A 22,320-nucleotide genomic window follows, 5' to 3' on the forward strand; every position below is an offset into this window, starting at 1 on the left:
GAAAGTTTTTGTTCATGTTTGACCTTGTTCATCTCATAAAAGCTGATTATTAGTGGGCTGTCTGTGGTGTCATATCAAACACTGATTCTCCTATAAAAATGTTTAGAAAGTGGTGAGTTTGTACCTTTTGTGTCATTGGATAAAAGCACAAAACCATCAGTGAGTGTGTGAAAAGACACAACGTACTATCACAACAATCATCGTGTTTTAGGTCCAAAGGATTGTACAACACTTTTAAAATAAACATTATTAACATCTTCATAGGCGTACCAAGTCTTTGGCTGTTTCAACAACCCCCCTTCAGTCACCATGGTAACAGTAACAGGCTCCTCCCACCTCTCTTGTGTAACCCTGTGAGTGTAACAAATTTAATCAGAATCCTCCAAAATGAAGTCAACGCAGCCGTGTGTACAAAAGCTGCAGTTCCTCTTTAGTCCACTAGAGGCCATCTCCTGCAGTGAGTCACTCCCCATATAGCTCCATGTTAAAACGTCAAACTTCACAGCAGAAAATAAAACATGTTTAAAGACAAGTATAAAAATGATTTTGGTCTCTGTGGCTCATTTCGCTCTTGCACACACTGTGGGGGATTGATATTTTCTTAACTTGTATGAAGACAAGCTATGAGTCCAAACAGAGTGTGACATAAATGAGTGATGGTGATAAACGCACTGTTCCTACTGCTGTGACCTAAACCTGTGAGCCATGCAGAAGGAAGTAGCAGGGTGCAATTGCTGCTTTCCCTTTCTGTCAATCATAGTGTGGTGGCCCTGAAGGTAAACTGCCCTTAGATTGCATTGTTTTGAACTGGTGCTATACAAAATACAACAGATTGGCTGATTGGTTAAAAAAAAAGCAACAAAAACACTGAATCAAAAAATGTTTTTGTATGTTTTGCCATTCATAAAATAGTTTTCTTTACCATATGGAATGTTTGCTTGATGATGTTTTTCTTTCAGGAAATATTCTTGCATTTATCAAATACTTTTATGCCCTAAAAATGTTGCTGTTTATTGACGATTTCTGCTTGTGTGTCACTAAAATTATGTTTGAATTAAATCTTTTTGCACATCAAAATGTTTGTTCCTTAAAATTCTTGTTTGTGTGTCAGTGAATGTTTTTTTTTTTGGTTTCATAAAATTTTAATTTTACAATATGTTTGGTATTTTGGGAAACATTTGCTTGTGTGTCAAAATATTTTTAACATTTCATAAAATACTTTTGTATTTATAAAATGGTTTTCTGTTTGATAAAATGTTTTCAAGTCAAAGGAAATGTTTCAAAAATTATTTCCTGGTTGGTGTGTCACAATTTTTTTTTCCTTCATGAAGGAGTTTTTGCTTGTTTGGCACAAAAAAAAATGTGTTTCACTAAATGTTTTGATGATTAATGCAGTGTTTCTCAACTAGTGGGTTGGGACCCAAAAGTGGGCAGCAGAGCTCTTTTCACTGGGTAGCCAGTGTTTTCCTGAAAATAAAATTGCTCCCATAAGTCAATGAAACACTAAAAACTAGTTTTGCTCTGCCACTTTAAGTTGTCATGTTTGCACTGTATGAGGTCCAAATAGTACTTTTCTTAAATTAATAAAACCAACTGCTTGATGAATTTTGCCTGTGTCACAAATTGTTTTTATATTTCACAAAATCCCCCTTCCTTCATTTAATATTTACATGTTTGGGGAACATAATTTAGCATTTTACCTTCAGGGCCATCATACAAGACATGGATGTTGATCTAGGGTGTGCTACCAGAAGTTTTACAGGAACATTGTCTTGATTTTCTATTCCTTGTCTCCCTCACAGTGCATGAAAGCTTTTTTCATAAAGTAGAGATAAAGCAGCATTTATCAAATTCATGTTGGTGTTGAAATGTTACTTGGACTCATGATAATGACAAAAAAGACTACTCAGCTCACCGCTGTTAAGCAGTCGTTAATACAAAGTACCAGACATCCTTTTCTCCCCCTTCAGAATAAAAGCACTAGATGTCTTATTTTACAAGGGGGGAGTGAAATTTACAGAGCAGAGCCATAAATATTTAACTGATGAAGTGTAGACGATGAGTGTCAGATGCTGCCCATTGTGCAGCAATTTCTGACGCTTGTGTGCCCTTAGCGACAGAGAAGTAAAACAATAACAGGGTGACAGACTGCAGCTCTGACTGGCCAGTAGGACATCCTAAGAGAAGACGTTGTGTTTGTGTTGCACGCCATTAGGACACAGTGAGAAACTCAAACAGACAACCTCCGGCCTGGCATGCATACTCCTTTGTGGATCTGTGTGCCCTTGTCGACACTAAAAGTTGTCAACTAAACGTGGAGCTTTAAAGAAAATGAAAAGTGGATCATTTCCTGTAAATGCAGCGTTTCGCTACATCCGTGGTTGATGCAGTTGTTGGTTAGTCCAATGTCAAATTGGTGTGTTGGGTAAGTGTCCGTTTGACCCCGTTAAAGCCCCATTACAGACCAGCCCCCCCGCCTGTCCGCTGTGTGGAGCCTTCCCGTTGCGTTTACTGGGACCCCGGAGAGCCTCGTGCTCCACGGAGCTCCTGCGATCTCTGGGGGGCGTGGCTGAGTGGGGGCTGGTGCGGCTGCGGCAGCGCTGTCTGAAAGTGTAGAGCAGCATGGTGAGCAGTAGGCTGAGGCTCAGCAGCAGCAACACTGACACCACCACCAGCTCCTTCAGGTAACAGGGGCTCCGGGATCCCATCAGAGGTCCCTCTCCCCACAGCTTAGTCCCTCTAAGTCCAGATTCCTGTGTCCACGGCGGCAGGTCTGAGTCCGTCTGCGTGCTGGGGGCATCCGTGCTGGGCGCCGTGGGCTCAGTTTCTGTTCCTGGCTCTGTCCTCTGCGGCCCCTCAGACACCTGCAGTATGGGCCCCGCTCTTGGCCTCATCCCAGCCCCGGTCTGAGTGACGGGGTGGGAGCTTGGTGGAGCCGGTGGTGTGTTGCTGCTCTTCTGTTTGACGTGGTAGATAGCCACGGTTTGCTGGAAGCCGTTCTCCTCTGACAGGCACAGGTAGTGGCCAAGTGTGGTGGGCGTGGCCACAAAGCTCAGGCTGCCATCCTCCAGGTGAAGGTACAGGTCAGGGGACAGACGGCTGTTGGGACGCTCCCACTGCTGCCGGGACAGACGGGAGGATGGGGGACACTGGAGACGCACCACCTCATTCAGGGAGACGGAGACGAGTTCGCCGGCAGGACATGAGGCTGACAAGACAGATGACATCAATATTACACCATAAAAGAAGATCACATTATCATGAACGATTAAATCATCAACAAGAGAACCCCTGAACCACAGAAACCCCTGACTAGAGTGGTCATGATACCAGACTCCTCTGTGTGCTGTCACACCTGTGAATCACTGGCTTTGCTGACAGGCCGTACTCATAACAGCCTGCTTCATCACTGCGCAGGTCAGCAGTGCCATGCTTAGCCTACAAGCCTCACCTTGCATTGTGGGACTGCTCCAAGACTCTACTTAGCTAGTTAACCTACAAACACAGTGAGCCATGTGGACTTGCAGCATTTGCATTTGCGAAAAAGGGCGTTTTTGTTTAAATGGACACACTGACAGAAACAGAAGCTACCAAACTCATTGCATGAATGAGAGGGGCTTTCAACACTCTGCTGGTGTTATGGTCTAATTTGTGACCATGCTAATTGATGTTCACAAGCGTTCTTTCATTCCTTTTTAGTTTTCACTGTAAAGACATCTGATAAGTAGACAGTGCATTAGGGTTATTTAATGATAAAAAGTATATTCATTTTGGGAAAAAAAGTGTATTTTCTGTGATTATAAAGTCATAAATATATGAGATTTCTGATTTTAAAGTTATTAATTCACAAGAAAAAAAACTTGAAACTTTAGGAATTAAAAAAGGTGCAAAGTTATTTGCAAACTTACTTGCAGACAGTTTGCTGGGGCTGAATCTTGCTCTGTGTGTTAGAGACACACTGCTGCACGCCTCCTCCACGTTCCCTCGGTCCACATCTTGAACTCTGAAGATGATAAATAAAACTAAACAACGGACAGAGAAAAACTTCCACTGATTTACTCATCATCACTTGACCATCAAATGATGTGCTGGAGACACGACTGCAAGTTGGGATTATTTTCATTATCAACCCTTTCGGGATTAATCCATAAACCTTTAAATCTTGTTTCAATCTTAATCATAAAGTTTACAATGCCATTATAGGAAAAAAACAGCACAGAAAACTGCCCAACGACTAAACCTGTTGCAAGAATGAAACACTAAAAACTAGCAGTACTGTGTCAGCTGATCTTAATCATAAATGATCAATATCTGCTGCAAAAAAACATCCCTAGTGTCTGCACAGTTATGTTCCATCAATCTATCTTCTTCTGCTCATCTGGGTCCAGGTCTTTGTGGCTGTAATCTAAGCTGATTGACCCTTTATGAGACATTGTTGATAGTGGGTACTTACAGCGGGGTTTTGGCATTGGAAACGTCCACACATGCTTTGATGTTGGAATCCCAGCCACAGAACGGGTCTCTGGCTAATACACACTGAGGACACGTCCAGTACACTGAACAGTTCGCTGTAGGAACCCGGACCACGCCCTCCGACGTCCCCACGTAGATCACTGCCTGCAGATGGGGACACGGAGGATCATTAATGTAAACATAGTCATGTCTTATACATACTTTGTCTTCTGCTGGAGTAAAATCAGAGAAATGAGATAGCTTTTTAAAAGTCTCTCTGATTAAAATCAAAAATACTGATGTGTCAAAGACTGACGAGTAAAACTGGAGACACCTGAACACTGTGGAGTCTGACTAGGTAATGTCATGGTGCCCATTAACGGCATTAAGGTTTACTATATTTTGTTAAATTCATTTCAAGAAAAAAATCACAAAATCAAACCCAAAAAAAACTTCCTCTCCAAACTCTCCAGACAGGCTTGTCTAAAATATCTAGTTCAAGAAAGGTTAGAGGGACAGAGAAACTTCTGTTTGACTATTCTAAACAATTTAAATCCACTACTTTCTACAGCCTACCATTAAGAAATAAAAGATGATCGGGAAAACATTGATTCTATGTGGAGATTTGGATTTTTATGGTTAAAACATTTAATTTTTATGCTGGCTTCAGACCCCTGAAGGTTGTAATAAGACAAAAATAGGGTTGTCACAATACCCCTACATTAATCTGTAACACATAGACATCCTAGACACAATCTCAATCTCACAAAAACTAAAAAATTTTCAAAAGGCAGAAATCTCACACATCCATCTGGGAAAGCTTCAATAGGAAACGTTTGAGAAAAGGCAGAGGCTTTGAAAAAGAACTCGGAGTGTGATTGGATGAATGCTCTGTCTGTCACATCTCTACGGGCCAATCAGAGCAACAAAACACGTGCCATAGCAGCTATCGAGCTGGGGGAATAACGCAAAACATGGCAACTATAGACATGTAAGTACTCAACTGTTGTTGTTTTTGAAAAGAAAACAACTCACTGCTGGGTGTATATGGGCGTATCTATCTGCTTTGCAAGCTTACCCAAAACCATAAACTAAACAAAACAAAAAACTGTATTTGTATGTGTGGAGCCGACATAAATGCTTAAACGCTTGAAAATATAATAAACACTGTGCAGGAGTATGTTTAATGTTTTATGTAACATATGTAAAGCTAAAATAGCTTCTGTACATCTGTTAAAGTTCACAGAGTCAGAGTTACGACAGATAATGAGGATATAATGACTTCAGTTTAGCAGGAAGGAGAAGAGACTAACTTCCTCTGTCTAACATTCATGCTTCTCTGTTTTAAAGAAAAACATAAGTTAGAGGGAAGTGAGAACAACTATACAAATTTTCTGTTGGCAACAGTTAGGAGGAAACAACACAGACTAGCAGAAAAATGAAGTGTAACCGTAAGAAAAAATGAGCTAGTTTGAGTTCAAGTTAGTCTATGCTGCTTAGTTTAAAATTATTTATTTTCATTAAACTTTAATCCTCTGCTGTCACTCTGGGTTAAAGGCTGCTGCAGGACATCGATAACAGCTGTTCCATAGGGAGAAGATTTCACCACTACCGCTTGGATATAAATTAGAAAAATCAGAAACAGGGAGCGTACCTGTGCAACGGCAAGCTTGAGACTCTTGACGGGCTGTGGCTGCTCAAACACCTGGACCTCCTCAATGATATGAGCCCCGCCCTGAAGCAGCACGGCTTTGTGAAGATAGCCAGACTCTGAAACAGACAGAGAAGGAAACAGCTCAGTTATACTGGGAGAAAGAAGGACAGAGCGAGACTGTGCCAGGTGAAAAAATGCGGTGTGTTGTGTGGCACTGACGCACCCGTGAGCAGGAAGAGGATGGTGTAGTCTCGCTGGTTCATGGCCCGAACTCTCTGCACGCTCAGGTGACTGTAGGTGTGCTCCGCAGAAACCATCGTCAGACTCCGTCCTACAGGACGCACACTTTCGTCCGCCAGGAAGTTCTCTTTGACAAAACGTAGAGCGTTATCTGAGGCGTTGTGAAGGCCGCACTGCACGCATAGAAGGAGATAAAGAAATGTTATTCTGGGATGGGACTGGACAGGATCAAAAAGAGGAAAATTAATGAACATAATATGAAAAAAGAAAATACACTGAAAACAGAGCCTGAGTTTTGATAGACTGGGTAATGACGTTAAAATAAAAAGTCTTTAAACTAACAGGAGTATGAGCTCAACTAGTTAAAGCTCCTTATTATCATCCTCTGCAGACCTAAATGATCTGTCTCTCCCTGTTCCATGCTTTCCTCATATCAGCAGTTGATCATTACCTCTCCGGGGTTGGCGACCTTCTCCTGAACCCGTGTGCTCCACTGCAGTGTGTCCCGGTTCAGGACTTTGTAGTTACCAGAAAACACTGATTTGATGTCGCTGAGACGGAATGAGCACACTGCAGAGCGTCCTGAGTTTACAGACCTGTAAAGAGAGAAGAAACAACACTGAGCATACTGAATTCAAGGACCTAAATATGTAGAAGAAATGCTAAAAAGATCAAACAATACTGAGCATCCTGAGTACTTGGACCTAAAAACATAGAAGGAATGTTGGAAAGATCAAACAATGCAGATTGCCCAAAGTTCAAGAATTCTTACACTTAGAAGAAACTTTTTTTTTGCCAGTGTTACATGGGTTGAAGATAACCCACTACAGTGATTTTAGTGCTTTATATTTTTGGTGCAATTTCAGAAAAAAAAAATCCCCTCTTTCTTACTTGGACCAAAATATGGTAACTTCTGGTAAAATTATCCATCTTTGATCAACATTTAGTTTTAAGTGATTGTTTAATCAGGATTATCTTGTTTTAATGATGGTGAGATGAAAAAAACATAATTAAAATTTAAACGACGAGTCCTGATTGGGAACCCATAATACAGCTACATACAGCCCAGGATAAAATGACGTTACTAACCACTGGGAGGTGAAGATGCCGTAGAAGAGCGCGTCATCTGCAGAAGCACCCTCTACTGGTGGGAGCGTATCGATATCCTGGATGACGTTGTAAGGCAGCTCGTTGTCCGCCTGACACAGCAGCTGAGCTTTAGCAAATGTGGTCCACCGTCTCTGCAGGGTCCGCTGGCCGCCCACGTCGCTCTGATTAACGAGAGGAAAGGAAGGTGCTACATACAACCAAACAACAACCCAAAGCAATACACAATCACTGCTACTGTCGGCAACACCCACACTCACCATCTACGCATCTTCACACCTGGGGCAGAATTATCACCTCAGCTTGCTGACACCTGTGAGCTCAACATTTATTCTGGTAATGATCTCTTTTTTTTCCCATGACTTCATTTTAGTGCGCTTTTCAATATTTCAAGCCCAGCCTCATAATCAGTCATGTGGCCATTGGTGAGTAATTTCTAGTCATATTATTAATGAGCAATGTTTAGCTGCAATTCCAAATAACCATATTATTTCAAGATAGAAGAAGCAAAAATAAGGCCTGAATTTTTACATAAGTTTCAGAAAAAAAATCTTTATTCTACTTTGAGAAATGTCCCAGGATGCTCTTGGATTTTTCTCTGTGTGCGTACAAAACTTGTTCTGTGCACTCAAAACGTACTTCTGCTCTTTGATTTTTTTAATGAACCAACCAATAGGAAACAAGTGGACTAATCATGTTAGCGCTTAAGCTGGAAACAACTTCCCTCTTCATTCAGACACAAAAAAAGCAAACTACACACAGCACCACGACGTTATGGGTCTGTTTATGTCTGAATATCATCAGAGCGCTGCACTTTATGGATCAAACTGTGCAGAAGAGAGAGGATGTACATAATGAGTGTTTTTGAGCTGTCATCTGCTGTAATCTATTCTTAGTGAACTTCAGGTTCTTCTTTCTTCATCCTGATGTTTCATTTTTGTCTCCAGCTGATTCAGATTCGTTGTCCCAGAGCCGCAGACGTCTGTGAGTCTTTGGGTTTCCGCTCTCAGGGAACTTTCCTGGAAGTTTTCCATCAGAGTCAGACACGTCAAGAGGATTAGTCTGTCCTTTAGAGCCTACTAACCTTTTTATAAACCGTCTGTGAAGTTTAAAGCACGCTTTAAAAATACACCCAACCAACACGGCATCCTCAAATTTATAAAAAATACTACTTGTTAATAAAGGTCTGCATGGTATGGATTATGATGCCGGCCTTACAGTCCTTACGGACTTTACTAAAACTCTTAAAAGACTCTAAAAATACTGACATCTGAGACCCTCTCACATCTAAAGACCACTTGTCTTATGCACACCAGCTCCGGTGGTCGTGGAGGACAGTCGCGTCACTGAGAATACTAATTTACATACAACCAGACTTAGGACTTACGCAAAGACTGAAGACAGACTGCCTTAAAACGCCTCAAGTCGAGTCTTATGACCACCTTACACCTAACGACTGAGACAACAGGAGCGAGCTGCAACTTAAGCAAGACTCCCATGATTTTACTCCGACTTTGGAATTTTGTCTGCAACTTTGAAAGCCCAGGAAAAGTCGTTAGGTGTAAGGCCGCCTGTAGATGCTCTGACTGGTTGATTATCACTGTTTATTATACAGAATATTATAGATAAAAACATCAGCATCCATATCAGTAATCAGCCAAATTGTCATTTTAAACATCAGTATCTACCCTAATTTTTTACAGCTGTGCATCTCTAACTGTGACTTCAAAGATCTGCAGGATTAATTATTTTGACATGTCATCTCTTGTTTTGGCATGTTCCTCTAAGCAATATTGTATTGAAATCTGGATATTTTAAATGCATGGACATTTGATCTTGTCTTGTGAATAATCCAAGCTTCTTCAATTTCCACAAAGGTTTTGTGAATTTTTTACAAGCTTTGCACATTATTTGTGTTCCTCATCAGAGTGTCATGGCTGTGTTAAGATATATCGTAACAAAACTGGCAAATGGAGGAAAAATTCCCCTTTGTTTTAGTGCAGTTTCTTTAAATGATCCAAGTGTAAAATCTCCCTTAAAGTCCAGAAAAGTCCAGAAATGATCTCCAGAGCATCAACTATTGGCCAGGATAAGGGTTAGGGTAGGCTAAACCTACCCTAACCTATTGATGTTTTATTCACTGTTTTTTTTTTCTCACCATGCAGATCTGAGAGACTCGGGAGACGATGAACTTGTCGATGAAGTCGTATTCTCTGCCCACCTCGCTGAAGAAGAAATAAATCTTCTCCTCATCGGGGATGAAGGTAGAGCTGATGAAGGTTGGATCTAAAACAAAAGTCAGAGGGTTTTGTTGATATTCGATATTTAAGAACTCATTTTTGCCTAACTTCTCTCTAAAAAGTTGGAGCGCTGTGTAAAATGTAAATAAAAAACAGAATTTAATGATTGTCAAATCTCACAAACCCATATTTCATTTACAGTAGAACATAAACATATAACCCAGACTCTTCTACTGGAAAGCCATGTTGTTGTGATGGATGTGGTATGTGGTTTAGCATTGTCTTGCTGAAATAATTCAGGCCTTCCCTGACAGAGATGATGTCTAGATGGGAGCATATGCTGTTCTAAAAACCCTTTTCTACTTTTCAGCATTGATGGTACCTTTCCGGATGTGAAAGCTGCCCACGCCATAGGCACTCTGCAACCTCATATCATCAGAGAACCAGGCTTTTGATTCATCTGACCACAGAACAGTTTTCCATTTTGCTAAGTCCACTTTAATGAGCTTTGGCCCAGAAAAGACAGCGGCGTTGCTGGATCATGTTCAAATTATGGCTTCTTTGCTTGACACCGCTTTAACTTGCATTTGTGGATGGCACGGCCAACTGTGTAGATGGACAATGATTTCTGGAATTGTTCCTGAACCCATGCAGGGATTTCCAGTACAGCTCAGTCCTGTTTTAAATGCCTGAGGGCCCCAAGATCACCAGCATTCAGTACTGACACCCAGCCTCACCTCTTGCTCACAGAGAGTTCTCAAGATTCTCTGAATCTTTTGATTATATTACATACTCTAGATGGTGGGATATTCAAAGTCTTCACAATTTCATGCTGAGGAACATTTTTCTGAATTTGTTTCACAATTTTTAGGCACCGTTTATCAAAGATTGGTGAACTTTTACCCAACTTTACTTCTGAAAGACTCTGCCTCTCTTAAATGCTCCTTTAATACCCAGTCATGTTACTGTTACCAGTTACTGACCTGTTACCAGTTAACCTAATTACCTAAAAATGCTCTTCCTGCTTTCCATTAGAATCACTTACTTTTCCAGCCTTTTGTTGCCCTGTCCTTACTTTTTTGAGATGTGTTGCTGCCATCAAATTCAAAATGAGCTAATATTTTTCATGAAATGGTAAAATGTCTCGGTTTCAACATCTGATATGTTGTTTCTGTTCTGTTGTGAATAAAATGTGGGTTTATGAGATTTGAAAATTACTGCATTTTCACAGCGCCCCAACTTTAGTATGAAATTGTAGTTTACTTTAAATGCATACAACCGACATATCGGCTGTAAATATATGCAGAGATTTTTACATATTTTATCCAGATAATATCATGCATCTCTAGTTGGATAAAAATATGTATGATTTTTAGCATGTTGCATCATGAAGCACCACAAAATCATGTGATCCTCAAACAGAATCCATTCTTGATTTATACATGATATTAAAGACTACAGACTGACCCTCAAGCCATCCCAACGTGTCATCCAGCTTCAGGTCGACTCGGTGGCCCTCACTCAGATGTCTGGAGATGACCGGTCTGTTTCCTCTGTAGTCTGCAACTGTCCCTGTGTACAGTTCACCATCTGGGGGACAGAAACACTGTCAATGCTGGACCGGAGAGCCAAAAAAATTAGGAGAAAAAATCATAATCCGTGCAGGACTATGTTAATTCATCCATGAATGTTTGGACCAGGAAACCTTTCCAAAGCTAACAGTAGTACAGGCGCCAAGATGCTACCTCGCTGTCTCTGGTAATTTCTGGAGAAGCCTATTATGACGATATTCCATCTCTTTGTGCAGTAAAATCAAACTCTCTTTCTTATCTTCAGTTTTTTATGAATATCTCAGCAAAGCAACCCTGCTCAGACTTTTATGAGGATAGCAAATAGAGACGAGTGCGTCTAAAAATGTACAGGAGCGCAGGGCGCAACTTTTTAGTCACAAGCATTCATTAAAACTACCAATGGAAAAAAAGATGCTGGTTGTTATTAAGTCACAAGTGAGACATTTGGCCTGTGCTTATAAAAAGAGAGCTTGATCTGATATACAGATTTTGTTTTTTGCAGTTGAAGCATACATTTAAAAGTGGAGTTGCAAGAAAATCATTTTTTTTTAATCATAGGAAAACCAAAACCCTGAATGCATAAGTATATATATTTGATTAATTGTGCATCCCTACCTTGAGATACAGTGAGTAAAAACCAACATTTTTTTTGATGTCTTTGTTTCAGTCTCGTTGTCTTACCTACAATAATGGCGGTGTTGCGTTGGTAGGGATCGTAAGGACAGCGACCTCGACCTTCATCTGGTTTCAGGCTCATTGTTAGCGTCTCTGAGTTCTGCAGGGACAAAAAGAAAGAAATATTATGTGATATTGTAATATGTAACAAAGAAATCTGTTTCAGATTATGTAGAAATGAGCTGAAAATGCGCAAATTTAAGTATTTTTTTGATATCACATGTTCCTTACTATGTAGTCTCTGTTATTGATTTAATTGTAAGAATCAAAAAGTAATAAAGACTTAAAAACACTTGATGTTTAGTCACATTTTCAACCAAAGCTCCTGCACAATGTCTGAATATCACTGAAACATTGCCAACATACAGTATTTGTGAAATACAGTGTGTATCAGTTTGCCTCAACTTTTGTTAATTAAAATATATAAATTGCCCATTATTGGGTGTCTGGGTCATCTGTTTTTGTTGCTGTAGAATCAAACAAGTAACCATATAATTAAGTTTTTACTAGAATAATACTGTTATTGAATTTCTTGTACTGTAACATGAAAAGACATGATGTTTTATATCCTTGTTCATGTGAATGAACAAACGTACGATGTAGGTGCAGCGTGGGCTGAAGGCGAATGTCCCACAGGCGTAGATGTGGCTGCTGTTCAAGAACTGAAGAACCCGGATGAAGTTTGGACAGTCGGACTTAAAAAAGAAAAATAAATAAGTTATGTAACGTACAGACAAATCAAACATTCAGGAAATGGGAGACAGCAGCAGACCTTTGGATTCAGCTTAAATATTTACACAACGAACACAATGTAGGAAAATTGAGATCTGCTGTCAGAGAGAAAAAAGTAATTCACACAAATCATTAAAGGAAAAATAATGCTCCTCTGTACTCATTAAACGTTACAAGTTAGTCTTCATTTTAGTCACAGCTGGCCTCATTGCCCTGTTTTAATAACAGCACCAAGATGAGTGTAAACCATCAGGACAACACATTGGTTTTAATGGTCATCAGTCAAAAAGAACTACACTATAATCCAACATGGTGTACCTCAGGGATCTGTATTAGGTCCTTCAGAATTGAATATTCATGAGTCATATTCCTGTAAAAACTCCCACATATAGGGAAACCAAGAGCTCCTTAATATGCAAAAAAAAAAAATTAGTTAGTTTGAATAGTGAGTTTGATTAACACTGGTGTTTTGACTGATTCTGTATGATTGTATTAGCTTGTCAGGATGCACTCAGATTAAGCTCTATAGCTGTTGTCTGGCTTTATCTGTTGCAGGACAGTTTTCCTCCTCATCTGTTCAGGCTGGCACTGAAATGTGCTCCCAAACTTTCTGTTAAGTCCTTCTGGTTAAAGATATGAATCCAATGTTGACATCTGTGTTTAAATTGGGGTTCAAATGTGTAAGGTTATAATCATAATCATTTTTGCTACTGTCTTTTCAATAATAATCTATTTGAATACCTAGCCTCTCAATATTTTAATAGCCTCTAAATATTTTCATTCTTCTTCTATGTGAAGCTCCCTAAGTTCTTGAATCTGCTTTGTTTGACAATGCTCTGAAGGCAGAGCCCTGTTACTTGTGCTCCTTTTCTTACCACACTTTTCCCTTCCAGTCAGCTTTCTTCTTTCTATGAGTATGCTTTGTTACAGCCTCTGAGAACAGCCTGCCCTTTCAGCAGTGACCTTCTGTGGCTTACCCTCCTTGTGAAGGGTGTCAAGGACTGTCTTCCAGACAAAAGTCAAGTCAGCAGTCTTCCCTATGATTGCAGTTGTGTATAATGAACCAGAGTGAGGGAATAAAGGCTCAGGAAACCTGAGCTATAGCTGTGTTCATCAAGGTTAAAACAAAAAAAGTACTGAAATATTTCACTTTGTATGAGATGACTCTAGAATTTATAGAGTTTCACTTTTTGCTGTAAATCACAAGAAAAAAATTATCTTTTACATGATACTCTTTTTTTTAAGATGGACCTGTAATGCATGAATTATTAAATTTAGACCACTAGTGTAAATAATCCTTTTGTTTTTCCACAAAGCAACAGAAAACGCTCAACAGTAGTACTAATAAGGACTCAGAGTGATAGGGCGTACTTCTAAGGGTATCAATGTGCATCAAACTTAACAATCATCAGACAAACATCCCTAAACTGTACTTTTGGCTTATTTTGAGTCATTTTGCTAAGAAACAGCTTCCTGAAACTTCATCATTGTTTTTATTGATTGTCTCGAGGAATGGTTGTATTGATTATGTCATGTCCATGCTGTGCACCCGTGGTCCTGCATGTGCTCTAGCAATTGCATCATGCCAAAGGTGACCTCATCCATTCTTGCTAGGGCCAAGGGCGCATCCAAACAAGTGAAAGCCACTATATTCTGGGGGTCAGACGTGCGAAGGCTCAGTACAGGTTACCTTGAGTGTCTTAAAGGGACTATAAGTCAAAACTCTACATTACTAACATCATGATTTTGTTTGGTTGGTATCCTAAGTTTAATCTTGCCAGCATCAACACAGCTGTACAGGTGATCTACTCACCATCTTCTTTCCTTTCATGGAGCATTGTTCCAGATCTTTCTCTGATGGACTCCAGTCAAGCTGAAACAAACACATAAACATCCAATTAGAAACTTCATTTTATATCATTAAGTTTCTGCAGATCCTGATCATTATTTCAGAAGTGAAGAAATAAAGTTTGTGGACAAACAGATCCCAAAGTTCTAATTTTCTCATTTCAGTTCCTGAAATATCCTGTATGTAATCACCCTGCTCCTTAACGTGATAGCGTCCTCGTTGCTAACATCCAGCGCTAACACGGCGTCCCTGGCGCCCACGTAGAGCACGTCTCCTTCATGGCTGAGCAGCAGGGTGGTGGTGTTACTGACGTCAGGGCTGCTGAAGCCAGAGAGAAGTCTCCCAGGACTCCCTGTGAGAGCATAAGGAGTTTTAAAAACAATTACAATCAGACTGAGCACCGTGTGCACCATTTTCTCTTAGTCTTTAACTTCTGTTGACTTTAATTATTCACAACCCTGGTTCTCAACTTGTGGGTCGGGACCCAAAAGTGGGTCGTGGATGTGGTATAAAGTCTATGCTGCACTTTTATTTTGAAAGAAATGCCTCTTTTTCTTTGTTCTGACAAAACTTTTTCTTCCATCTCAAGTGCAAACTGCCACATTTCTCATCTTTAACATTTACTTACAATTGAACATTTTAAGAAATGTGGGCCATGACTTGTTGTTAAGAATGTCGGGGTGTGTCCTGATGCTAGATCTGTTGAGAAACACTCATTTTAAATCCAAAACAAGGATAGAGACAATCTGGGATGTGCACTCACCCAGGCTGAAGGAGATTCTGGGGGTTGGTCCGCTCTTGCACAAGCTCAGTCCACTCAGCAGGACGACAGAGAGAGACAGCAGGCAGAGGATCCCCATCACAGTCAGAGGACGGGGTCACTGAGGTCGATGTTCAACCACAGAGACGAGCGGGGTTGAGGGGGATCGTAGCTGGAGCCACATGATCTGTTTCCTACAGCTGACCATCACTAAATCTGGACACAGAAAACGAAGATTGATCACTTATCACTCTCTGTCTCGTATCGGGGTGTGATTGCAATTTAAATCTCATTCAAACTGTGCCAAAGTCCACTTGAATCGTGCCCAAGACCACCTCCCCAAGTTGGCCTGGGCACAGTCCATCTGCAACCACAATGACCAAAACGAACCGGACTTTGGGCTCAAGTGTACTTGGCTTCGGGACCAGGCCCTGGACCATTATTAAATAGGCATTATGGGCACAGGCCCAGGGTTACAAACATGCATGAAACATTTAGGCTATGGCAGCAACAGCCTGGACTAATTTAACCCCTGGTTAAAATAATAATAGAAATGCCAGAGTCATATCTACAGACTTTGTTTACATGTTTTCAAAAACTGCAGCCCACCACTGTCAACTCTCACAGTAGGTTTTTATTCTGTTTGACCCTTCTTGTTACTATCCTCGTCTGTAAATTGAACACTTTATGAAAAGAGGACAACTTTAATGGAAAGAAGTTGTTTTCCCCCAAATAACAGTGTAATGGCTCAGCGTCTTCATGCCGGTGCCTCTGCATCATCGAGGGGCACCATCAGAGACATTCATAGGCCTGCAGCACTATATGGGACCATTAAAGTCCCTGTTTAGTGAGTAAAAAAACTGATTTTAGGTTAGCTATATGACAGGTTACTGTGTTATGAACAGCAAGGTCAAAATTCAGCCACGAAAAACATTTATCTTCTTTTCTAAAGGTTTGTTTTTGGGCCTTTTCGTGCCTTTATTAGATAGAGGAGGACAGTGGATAGACTCAGAAACAGGGACGAGAGTGGGGGAGAGACATGCGGCAAAGGGCCTCAGGCCGGATTCGAACCCAGGCTGCCCGCGTACATGGTGCGCACCTTAACCACTCGACTACCGGCGCGCCCGAACATTTCTAAGCAAATAAAATTAAGCTTCAAAATCATGAAAAATGAGGCAGTAAAACCTGCTAAAGGATGGTGTGGGCATGAGGGTTTAATGGGCTGAAGCCACACCCACTCATGAGAAATATGATCCTCTCAAATTTTAAGAGAAATGCTTCTATTCAGAGTTTGAAATTATTAGTACTTAAGTGCATTAACAAAGCTTACAAAATCTTTGCAAAAATGTGAAAAACACATTTTTGGCGAGCCTCCATATATATTACGGCCTCTTGGATAAATTAATAAATAAGGCTTTTAAAAATGTCTGGAACCAATCATATCTTATTTGTCTGTAACTATGTTTCTTATGTTGCTTTGGCATTATTATGTATAAATTTAGAATGATGGATGATACCTATAGGTCAAAGGCAGAGCCATAGAGTGGTTGGTGGGCTTATGACCTTAATATTTTCTCAAAAACCCTGAATATTTTTCTTGGTGATGTTATTTTGGAGTGTTTTGATCGATAAATACAAAAAGAAATAGCCTGGATTGTGATGAACAAAGAACAAATGCACCTTGCTTATCACAACATGGAGGTTTCATTCTTGTAGCCAAACTGAAAAAAATCAGACCTTTATTTTTTACTTCTAAAAGCTTATACACATACTGTAGTTTAAGTAAATACTATAATATTAATATTTATACATTTTCATAAATAAATATGCATCTGTAACCACACATTTAGCTTTGTTTAACAAATAGATCTTATGGCAAAGTTCCTATGGTGGAGAATATCTACCGGTGTTGATGATCTGTAGCATGTCCGTATAAATCGTGTATAAGCTGCAGGTGGCAACAATTAGCAGTCTAATTCAAACCTTGATTGCATTCATGTGTAAGGGGGCAGTGGTGGTGGTGGTGGGGCCCTCCAAGATTTTGTGTACAGGGGCCTCTGCATTCAAAAGAACGGTGTCACCTGAAGTCTTTTCTTTGTTTTTTTTTCACAACTCAAAAGTGTATTACAAGCACTAAAGTTTGAGGCCCGAGGTGAATTTATACATATGTCTCACAGTGAGAATAAAAGTCTAATCATCTCAAGGTAAGTGTCAAACAGCATCGCAAAACTTCACATAAAATGCCTAAAATGCTTTGACATTTAGAGGAAAAACAGGCCATCATGCTAATATCAGTGATTCGAGTTTCTCTTTACTTCTTTTTTCTTAGTTTCATTTGTGAAGCCAGCCATGCTGATCTCTCCAGCTCTATTGTTTCCTGTTTGTTTGTCTGTTTTTCTACAGGATGATGATAAAATAACGAACAGATATCCGGAGCCAAAGGAGATTATTACTGCCTGGACACGCTCCAACCTAGGGACAGAGAAATGCGACTTCTCCACAAAAAAAGAATGTGGCCCAGGGCCTACTGTTTGAGATGAAACTGGGTGGTTTATGGTCATATTTAGGAGAAAGCATGTCAAATATGACCACACACACTAGAAAAGTAGAAGCAAGTAAAAGTAATGAAGCTTACAAAGAGCTTTAGGTGGAAAAATGACACACTTTTACAAGGAACACAACATCTAAAAGAGCCAACAGGATGATAATAATAGTAAGCAACAACCTGCAGGCTGTGTTAAAGCCAAAGGGTCAAGCTATTTCCAAGTGTGTTATTCCAAAGATGTTTTCTGCTTTTCACACTGGTATGTGAAAAATGTGAAATATTTCAAGGTTAGGAAATACAAATATACAGCAAAGATGGCGATCAGCGTTTCCCACTGAATGGCATTGTACTTGGCCAGTAGGGATGACCTGAAACTTTCTTTCTGTCTACTATTTTGTGTTTCTGCTAGTTTGACAGCATTCCTCAGCAGTGCGTTTTATAAAGATGCCTCAATAACATCACTCACCTTTGAAATGCTTCACTCAGTGGTCCATAATCATAGCAGCTAAGCTGCATGTGTGAAGTCTGATTAATGATAGAGTATCATAGCCACCATTCTTGAGTGCAGGAGTACAGGAAAATATTGACATTGAGAAGCTGATGACAGCAAACAACACTTGATTTAAGCGTAAGGGGGCACATCAACCGGTGTCTTTACAAGAGGGATGTACAAGCGAATATATAAAACTTGGTCCAAAGGGGGAAACTGGACTATGACTTGCTGAGGTTCTTGAAAATGTTAAACCTCTCCTCTGGAAGGCCTCGTCAGCTTCAGTTGCCCCCTTTGGACAAAGTTTTCAATTACAATGACCTGGATGAATGAGAACCTACCTCTCTTCCACACACAGATAGTGAATACACACATTTTTAAAACATTGGTAAAAAATTATTTTGGTGGCTGTAAATATACCTGGGTGGCCCACTCACGTATGGTCTATGCGTGGGAATCACTAGATATTGTAGGCAGCAGAAAACAGATTAGGATAAAAGGATGGAGTTTAAGATGAGCAAGTTGTTACTGAAAACATTAGCACAGTCCCATTTCTTATTTTTACGTCACAAGTTATCAGTAGTCAATAAGAGTAGATAATGGGTGGCGGTATGCACATAGCTGGTTTGTAAAACCACCAAGAAAAAGAAAGAAGAGGAGACAACCATGGTAAATACAGGTCATGACCTGAGAGACAAATGAGTCTATTCTGCAAAAACAGAGGCCTTCAAATCATTTTTTAAGATGCAACTAAGACCCTCTTCCTACTTCCACATCAGCTCAAAGCATACAATATTTTTTGAAGAGACAGGGAATGTTTACTGGCTCGGCAACTCTGGTCAATGACAACAACTTGCAGTCATCCAAAAAGGTGACTCATAACAGACCATCTGTTGACTAGTTTCTGATGATTTCCTTTGTGCATGGAAAAAAATGTAACCTGGCACATCAGATAGACTGTTTTATGCCTCCATTGCATATATTACATTAATCTGGGGAACGTTGCATACAAAGAGTTTGGGAAGGCAGGACTTTTAAAAAAAAACTCAGAAGATGATTGGATGAATGTTCTATCACATTCATTACAGCCCAAATGAAGCGAAAAGACAAAATTAGGTAGTGAGGCATGCACAGGTCTGGTAGTAACCTAAGCTAAGCAGTGAGGTGCTGCCGTAGTTTATGAACAGTGGAGCTAGTTGGTGGATAAAACTCAAGCCCAGGCTGGTCGGTAGAAGTGCAAACCATCTTGTCAACCAAGAGAAGTTATGTGCATTTGTTTCAATAAAGAAACTAGTCAAGATCTGATCAATCTACTGCTGTAGCTACATCTGAGCTAAACGGTACACCAGCAGCCATTGTATATACTGGCTTACAGTTCTACTAAATCCAACTATTGCAGACTCATGGCGACGCAGGTTGGGGAGAAGAGTGCGAAATATCTTTTTCATCACGAAAGACTTTTATTATGATATTTGCTGTTCTTTTAATAGAGAAACGTGATGCAGTTCTGATAAAACTGGTGCTATACTTTAGGTACATCCGAGCTAATCGCTACACCAGTGGCAGCCATTGCTACGGTCTTCAGACCTGGCAGAATCGTTTCAGACTAGCTGATGACAGACATGGAATCTGGACAATTTATCTGTTTTGGAAGGTTAGTAAAATGTGGTCAAACTGTCATGCCAATAAAGAATGCTTGGTACTTTGATGATAACATCTAACTGACACAGCTGTCTGTCCCAAATCAGGGCGCAAACTCATCACCTGAGTAACGTGCCAGAGTCCACTTGAATGTCACCTGTGACCACCTCTCCAAATGGTGCCCTAACGTGATTTGGCAAAGAACCTCGTTTGGACTTGAATCCGGGACCAGGCCCCTGGTGTGAAAGCACACTTAGCGTTTGTTACAGGCTTGAAGTGATTTTAGTTGTTTTTATTCTTCACTGGTAAACTGAGTTAAACAATCATCATCTTTTTCTCTCATGATTGACCACAAATTGATTCATCTCATTAGACAATTATCTACTACTGAAATTGTTTCATGCCCTCTTTATTTGCTAATGACTGATATCTGTCAAAAGTGACAATACGGTCCAGTGCTGATGTTGAAACAATGCATCTGTGCATCCCTACTCAGAAATCATACCACAGCACAGTGAGGGCTTGGGCTCAGTCCCAATCCCCCTGTCTATCTAGTGGTAGGGTGTCCTGATTCCTGTGAATGGAGGGGTAGGATGAGAAACTCCATCTATGGTCCTCCCCACCTCGGCCGATGCCTCTGCAGTTGACATAGAGGAACAAAGGAAATGCTCGGTCCATCACATGTCATTCTTAGACTTCGTACTACTACCCCTCTTAGGTAGGAAGATAATGTGTCCATCTTACGCGGTCAAAAGCTATTTTTAAGGGCGACTGAAGCCGGATTTAGGTGATCTGGTGGCATTTAGCGTTAAGTGGTGCTCCCATAATTTTTCAGGAGGCCTATTAAAGTTATAAACAGTAGTGTGAAGTTGGAGTTTTAATCTATTTGATGTATCCTGATTCTTGTTGAATGGAGGGGTAGGGTGAAGTGCCAGGCCTTCAGAGATTTTACAGAGGAACACACCAAACTGAGTGTAATGGGAAATCTCCTCGATGTCTTATGAGTTATCTGCAAGATTTGAAAATTGCAACAACATTCTAATATCAGAATGTAATGTTGTTTCAATACATTTTAGTCCTTTGGATTGTGAACAAGCATTTTAAAAATCCCACATACTGTTGATGACTACTGATGATGTGGAAGGAACATGAAGATGTCTCCACTACCTCTTGACTGTTTCATGGAGCAAGGGGCCACTGGAAATCAATGGGTTGTGGTAAAAGTTAGAAATGTAACTGAGCTGAAGTATTTTGTTTCCCCAAAGATGTGCATAAACAAAAGTTTAGAAATGTGTTGTTAAATGCAAAACAGAGAAACGATCTTTTATCATATTGCTGTCTGCAGCAAACATCCACATCCTGAATTATTTACTCTTATCTGCTGCAGATGACCATGCAGCTCCTCTTGAAACACATCAGATCATCACATGCAACCTGTACATGCAACGCCTCTGATTGTAAGCATACAACTTTTACCCCATGTCTATGTTTTCTGCATAATTCTTTCATGCATCAGAGAATTTCATCCATATACATTTTCTTTAAATCGTCTCAGAACAACATGCACGATCTCTTTATCAGGTGCTCTTTGTGTCTGTAGTTGCAGGTTGTAGCTGTGCACGTTCAAACAGACATGCGCAGTAGAACACGATCCGCTCCGTTTGTTCTGTTTGAAAAGTCATCTCTGGTGAAACACATGGAGTCCAAAGTTCAGCTCCCACCCTGCATGGAGCCCTGAAATAACACGGTCTACCAGTAGTGATATAACACGGTAAAAAGCTGCTCCATGCACACATAAACACACATAGAAACACACACTTTATCACACACCAGTGATGTTTAAGGAGGAGACATTTTCTGATCGAGCAACAGGAGGAAACCTGAACATTTCCATGACAAACAGCAGACTCAGCAGCTCCGTGAAACCTTACAAAGATTTAAATACTCTTACTTTTCTTGCGTTTTGACGCCTTTGTTGAAGTAAATCCTCTATGTGTTTGTTTTCTCTGTTCTCGGTAAAATCAGCGGTAAAAACGTGACTGCGAGGGGAGAAACGCTGACTGAGGTTCAGTCTTTACTATCACAACAAAGCCTCACAGCTCCTCCTCCTCCTCCTCCTCCCATCAGGAGGTGCTGCAGGCTGCTGGCTCCCCCTACAGACAGGCAGAGTCATTACAGCCTGCTCACTCAGGCGTTAACATAAACTCACTGGGATGAAGATGCTCGGAGTCAAGCGTCTCTTTTAAACCCTCTATGAATTTACGGAAGGTGAAAAGGATCGTTTTTTTGAGATGGATCTTCCATTATCATCCTCCAGAAATCTGAGATAAAAGTCAGACTTCTGAGATTAAAGTTGGAGTTCTG

The 22,320-nt window shown here is 40.4% G+C and overlaps 1 protein-coding gene across 1 annotated transcript; it reads right to left on the reverse strand.

Moving 5' to 3' along the window:
* Positions 1-1,305: 1,305 nt before the first annotated feature.
* On the reverse strand, positions 1,306-22,034 carry sema4ab (sema domain, immunoglobulin domain (Ig), transmembrane domain (TM) and short cytoplasmic domain, (semaphorin) 4Ab). Its single transcript, XM_041808971.1, has 15 exons — positions 21,908-22,034; positions 15,284-15,496; positions 14,712-14,872; positions 14,485-14,544; positions 12,536-12,634; positions 11,946-12,039; positions 11,161-11,283; positions 9,612-9,739; positions 7,436-7,617; positions 6,798-6,942; positions 6,330-6,519; positions 6,107-6,222; positions 4,454-4,617; positions 3,909-4,003; positions 1,306-3,208 (listed from the first exon to the last, which is right to left on the reverse strand). The coding sequence occupies exons 2-15, from the start codon at positions 15,378-15,380 to the stop codon at positions 2,409-2,411; spliced, it is 2,454 nt and encodes an 817-aa protein (XP_041664905.1). The 5' UTR covers positions 15,381-15,496; positions 21,908-22,034; the 3' UTR covers positions 1,306-2,408.
* Between the last annotated feature and the right edge of the window lie 286 nt (positions 22,035-22,320).

The sequence above is a fragment of the Cheilinus undulatus genome, linkage group 16 (assembly GCF_018320785.1).
Source record: "Cheilinus undulatus linkage group 16, ASM1832078v1, whole genome shotgun sequence".
Lineage (NCBI taxonomy): Eukaryota > Metazoa > Chordata > Actinopteri > Labriformes > Labridae > Cheilinus > Cheilinus undulatus.

Bases quoted from the DNA above. Each gene is read 5' to 3' on its own strand.
- sema4ab (XM_041808971.1), bottom strand. From the start codon at position 15,380: ATGGGGATCCTCTGCCTGCTGTCTCTCTCTGTCGTCCTGCTGAGTGGA. The intron at 12,635-14,484 runs GTGAGTAGATCA...TTCTTTTTTAAG, and splicing joins CCATGAAAGGAAAGAAGATG to TCCGACTGTCCAAACTTCAT. The intron at 9,740-11,160 runs GTCAGTCTGTAG...CTTTTGTTTTAG, and splicing joins CACGTTGGGATGGCTTGAGG to ATCCAACCTTCATCAGCTCT.